At 33.2% G+C, this 6,000-nt stretch overlaps 1 protein-coding gene across 1 annotated transcript in view; it reads left to right on the plus strand.

Annotated features, from left to right (window-relative positions):
• The window catches only part of LOC149161051 (putative LRR receptor-like serine/threonine-protein kinase At1g53420), a 126,576-nt gene extending 120,978 nt beyond the window's left edge, over positions 1-5,598 (plus strand). The window contains exon 2 of the mRNA XM_089436872.1: positions 4,954-5,598. Within this exon, the coding sequence (XP_089292998.1) occupies positions 4,954-5,576 (623 nt within the window). The 3' untranslated portion in view covers positions 5,577-5,598. The remainder of the gene's footprint in view (positions 1-4,953) is intronic.
• The last annotated feature ends 402 nt before the right edge of the window (positions 5,599-6,000 follow it).

Genomic DNA, 6,000 nt, shown 5'->3' on the forward strand with positions numbered 1-6,000 from the left:
GCCAACGAATACTTTCATTGTATATATCTTTACTTACATCTGGCATGTTTAGTTATATCTTAATAGAACCGTTCTCTATTGTATGAACAAAGAGTATTCAAGTACGTGGTCCACTGCTCTTTGTTTTGGGTTTTATGATTCAACCAACAACTTTTTTTATAAAGAAACACGTTTCCATTACCGATCCCATGTTGACTGTTATGGGCTATCTATAAAGTTCCTACTATTGGTAGAAAAACAACTGTTTTAGAAAGCCCATAAAGCTTCTTCATTCATCTCCTGGAAATACAATATGTTCTTCTAACTGTATAGTTGATTTTATTTATCTTCCGTTGGTTTCCATAACACAAAGGACTTACTGATCCAGATGAAGCAACAACTTTCTGAGTTGTCTCTGTTTTAGTGAGTCATTTGATTTGGTCATGGGTCATGATTATTAGACTACCTGTACATATGTTCTGTTCATTTATACTCTCAACTACTTGTACATACCTGCGGGATTACATTACAAGATATGCAGACAAGGATCCTGCCACAACAATCCATGCCACTTTACCGTTTGCGCCCAGCAATTACATTGTTAAAGAATATAAGGAAACTACTTAAGATTACAATTCACATCCATGAAAGGGATGCACACCGGCAGATGCGACATCAACTGCAGGAACAGCTCGCACAACATGGCACCACAATAAACACTAACTGGTGTTGCCGATGCCATGGCCCATCATGCATATATGATTAGCGGCTCATTCTCATTTACATCTCTACATAATAGAATACTTTTCTTGTACATATGTTTAGAAGCCAACGAATACTTTCATTGTATATATCTTTACTTATATCTGGCATGTTTAGTTATATCTTAATAGAACTGTTCTCTGTTGTATGAACAAAGAGTATTCAAGTACGTGGTCCACTGCTCTTTGTTTTGGGTTTTATGATTCAACCAACAACTTTTTTTATAAAGAAACACGTTTCCATTACCGATCCCATGTTGACTGTTATGGGCTATCTATAAAGTTCCTGCTATTGGCAGAAAAACAACTGTTTTAGAAAGCCCATAAAGCTTCTTCATTCATCTCCTGGAAATACAATATGTTCTTCTATCTGTATAGTTGATTTTATTTATCTTCCGTTGGTTTCCATAACACAAAGGACTTACTGATCCAGATGAAGCAACAACTTTCTGAGTTGTCTTTGTTTTAGTGAGTCATTTGATTTGGTCATGGGTCCTGATTATTAGACTACCTGTACATATGTTCTGTTCATTTATACTCTCAACTACTTGTACATACCTGCGGGATATCTCTCTGGACCATGCGATTATTATGGGGATCTGCTCTTCATTAAAGAGCTCCTAACTATTCTTCCTGCAATTTGTAATGACATTCATTTAATGGAAACCATTATTTTGATTAAGAGATCTTTGATCATTGAGATGAAATGCTGCCGTTTCATTACATAATGCAAAATTTCTACATATTTGATTCTTGAGACATAATGAAACCGTTTCATTCCATAATGATTTTTTCTATTGTATATCATCCTGAACAAGGCATTATTCTTGGCTGTAACTATACGCAATCCCTGCCTGTACTTGCAGGATTCAAATGTTGTTAAGTTTTACCATTAATGTTAATTTTATATGTTTCATCTGGGACTGAGATATATTCAATCAATTAGTTTTGAGTATTTGCTTTCTAGATTGTTACCGTGACAAATCTAGGGTAATCCTTGACAAATTATGCTTGGGGCTATAATTGTGGAGCCATTGAGTGCAGAATTGATGCGTAGATCCTGTAGCAAGAGAGATCTGAACTGTGCAGGGCGATTGAAGTAGGCAAAGTGTCCAGGTTACAAATGTAGCGGCAAAGAGTGGCCAACAATGGGGTGGCACTAAAACTACTTATGTGATAGATACGGAAGAAGAAACTCATCACAGTTTCGAAAGTATTCATATTTGCCATTTAAAATGTAAATTCTTCGGATTCCTTTTTCAAGAAAACAGTGGGAATTTATAGATTGTGTTTCTTTGTTTACATTAATGATAAAAGATCCAGACGAAATTCCCTGAAGGCTTGTTCTTTTTCAGGGTTTGAGTGAAAAATGTCGCTGCGTATGTATCCTACTTATGGAAAAGGGTATAAACAGTTTTGGGGCAGCAAAGATTGCTCCAGAGAAAATTCCAAGAAACTGAAATCATTTTAATTGAATTTGAAATTGTGGAGTGTAGAAGGAAAAATATCTGGAGACACAGATTATGTGAGGAAGCAAACACAAAGATGGTCTAAAACTATTGTTAGAATTGGATATCAAAGAAACCTGTTAACCTATTGCGAATGAGTGATGCATAAGCAGTGTTATGTGGGGGCAATTGGTGTGTGACCAATGTTCTGTGTGAACTGGCGATCATTGAGAGTTGTTATCTGGAGACACAGATTAAAGTATAACTGAAAATTTTGGTTGAGACTATTTCCATTTTTGGAAAGACAAATTGTAAAATGCCCTTTAAAGGAAGAATGTGTAGGGATTGCAGAAATTTCCAGAATCAAATTCTTGATGTAAATTTTTAAAAATTCACCTTATATTAAAGGTTTCTAATTTTTTTGAGAGCGCTCTTTCTTCTTTTTAAACCCCTTAAAGGTGGGGTGGGGATGTAAGATATATATTTTATTTGTAGAAATTCAGACAAGTAAATAGAGCATTTAAAATATTTGCACTGTTTTGCCTCTTAAAATGCTTGAAAATGAAAGTTTGAATTGTATCTTGGACAGAGCATAGATTAATAAGTGCTAAAAGCTTGCTTTGAGGGCCAGAGAAATACATATTGTTTTGAATGGTGGGTTTGCCAAAATGGAATCTAAAACCACTATATTTGAGGACTTAAGTATGTAAAACAAAATACTTTGAAAAATACAATACATGAATTTAAAATCGGTTTCAAAATCTTAATAATGTTAATGTTTTAGTTCTACTATCAACCAGTAATGTAAGTGATTTGTTTTAACATTTGCAAATCACAAATTTCTCCACTTTTCATTTACCATGTACAACGTTGTAATTTACTTTTTATTTAGAAAAAAACCGTGCTGCCAATAATCTATTGAACCTATTGAGCTTTAAGTATGAACGCGTTCTACACTTACTATATTAATATGAATGGTTTGGTTTTGGTTTTGTTCTTCTAATATCAAATGTACTGGTACACGATGGTCAACGTGGTTATTGCCTTCGTCACTACTTACCTTTATATATGCTTGACTATCTATAGAACTTTCTTCCTTTCACTAATCCTATCGGCCTCTCTTTGTACCTTTTGGGACAATTGCTAGTTGTACAACTTGTAGCATTTTTTTGTTCATATTTTTTATTAATAATGATTATGTTAAAACATAAAAACTTATCTTTTTCTCAATGAGTTTTGCATATTATAGGAATTGTGTTGAAAACCAATATAAGTGAACATTTAAAAGAGATTAAATTTTCATTGAATAATGAGAATGATTACATAAACACCAATAAAAATTGAATGAGAAAAAAATACGTACAATACATTTTATTTATTTATAATTATTATCATTATGCAGATGCTATTGAACTTTCCTCCTCACTTGTAACTCATTTGGAGCAACAATCCACGGGAACTATTGGAAATGGTAAGATGAGACTTTTCTTTATTATTATTTTTTTATTTATTTAAATAAAAAAATTTAATTTAATTTTTAAATTTTAGTTTTAAATTTTTTATATTTATAAAATTAGCATATTTTAATTTTAAATTGAATTTAATATTTGTAAATGTTTAAAGTTTTGTTTTTATTTATTTTAATTATTTTTTCATCGTTTATGGGGTTTGGGATTGAGGGTGAGTGGGTGCATTGTTAAGGCACTCTCTGTTAAAGGGTAGAAAAATGCTCTTTAATTTTTAAATTTAATAATGTTTATTGGAATTAATAATAAACATGATAAAGTGTTCTATTAATACACTCTATGGTGTAAAACTTATTGGTTGAGAAAATACAATCATGCTAAGGGCTAGTGTAGTCCATGAAGGGTACAATCATGCTAAGGGCTAGTGTAGTCCATGAAGGGTGTCATCCATGGGTGATTGTGAGGGCTTGGATGCCCTCTTGAATGGCTTAGATGTCTGTGGCTTCTACAAGTTAAACATACCAATCATCCCTTGACACACATAACTTAATATGAACACAAGTACTTTAATAAATGCGATTGTATTAATATAAACCCATATTATGAACCCAAATACTATAAACCCTAACTATAAACTATACTAAAAACTTTAATATTATAAACTCAAATATAATTAACTTAATAGACTTTAATCACAAACCATAGTATTATTATAATGGCAACTCCTATTTTTAATGGCAAAAATAGATTTAGCAGCATCAAAAACAACTAAAATAAAATTTTGAAGCTAGAACTATAACCCAGATTTCCCAAAATTTCTATCTGATTTTTAGCAAAATCATGCCAAAATTTCTATCTGAATTTCCATTAATTTCAGGCCAAAATTGTGGTGAGACTACTCTGCATTGAAACTCCACAGTTTTTGACCAAACCATGGTCTTTATAGTTCTAATCATTCATCAGGCTTCAGCGTCTAATTGCTTTTAATGCTTTTTCCAGCCACTCTTCCACAATCCCATACTCCAATCTCATATTCAATATTTGAAGTGTCTTTAACATTTACAATTTGTTTATATTATTATTATTATTATCTAATTTTAAGGTCACAGTCAAGTTAACACTAAATTGGTGTATGAGACCCTCTTGTTTGTGGGACAAAGACCCACTTCAAGGCAGTCATTTGACTACTAAATCTACCAAAGAGAAAACACATGCTCGTAACCATTAAACTCACTGAAACAATATATATTCCAAACTTTGTATGTAATTTTAACAGTTATATTGGTAACGCATTTACAGGTGACCACATGATTGTCTTTGAATACGTTGCCAATGGGACCTTGTTTAGTCGTCTGCACGAGAACCAGGGTGTCGCAGGTCCACTATCTTGGGCTTCTCGTAAGAAGATAGCGCGTCAGGTTGCTGAGGCATTGAGACATCTTCATGAACAAGCACAGATAATTCACAGAGACGTCAAGTCAAAAAATGTCCTGCTGGAGAATGATTTCTCTGCTAAATTGGCTGATTTTGGGATAGCAATATTGGGCTCAAAAAACTACCGATCAACAGACACCACTCCTTCTGGGACTTTTGGTTACATGGATCCGCAATGCATCAGTGAACTCACATGTTCGGCTAAGAGTGATGTGTATAGCTTTGGTGTGCTATGGCTGGAACTTATAACAGGTTCAAAAGCACTAATTGGAACAGAGGCTCTGGTAATTCGCACTCGCACAGATCGTTTGAGTAGAGACACGAACAACATCATGAAAATTGTTGATCCAAGTTTGCCCGACCGCAATAACAGGAACGAACTGCTGGAAATGATCAGAATTGCTAATCACTGCTTAGAAAGTAACAGAGGTGACAGACCCTCAATGGCAGAGGTCGTGAATCTGATGGATAGAATTAGAAATGCATAATTTTATTTTTTATTTTTAATATTTTTTTAGTAAGGGGCTTCTGCTAATGCAGATTGACTCAAGAAAGTAAACTTTGACCTGTGCAAGAAACATATCCAGACATAGCATTCCTGTATTTCGAAAATTTTATGGACATATTCAGAAATAACATTAATATATTTCTGATTTTTATTTATTTTTTTGCATTACTTCGCTTTCGGCATAGGCTAATTTTTCGAATTAGATTATTTTGAACGTGATTTATGTTTACCATTTACTGTGGTGTCAGTTGAGCACAAATGAGGATAGACTTTTGAACCTAAACTATTTTGTATAGGTTAGGATTTTATTTTGAACAGGTAAAATTTCACATCTGTGAAATGGGACTGAATAATTATGTGATTTGCTTTTGTTGGGACTGAATAATTATGTGATTTGCTTTTGT

This window comes from Pinus tabuliformis, chromosome 5_2 (genome assembly GCF_031772625.1).
Source record: "Pinus tabuliformis cultivar Carrire ecotype Pingquan chromosome 5_2, CPIR1, whole genome shotgun sequence".
Lineage (NCBI taxonomy): Eukaryota > Viridiplantae > Streptophyta > Pinopsida > Pinales > Pinaceae > Pinus > Pinus tabuliformis.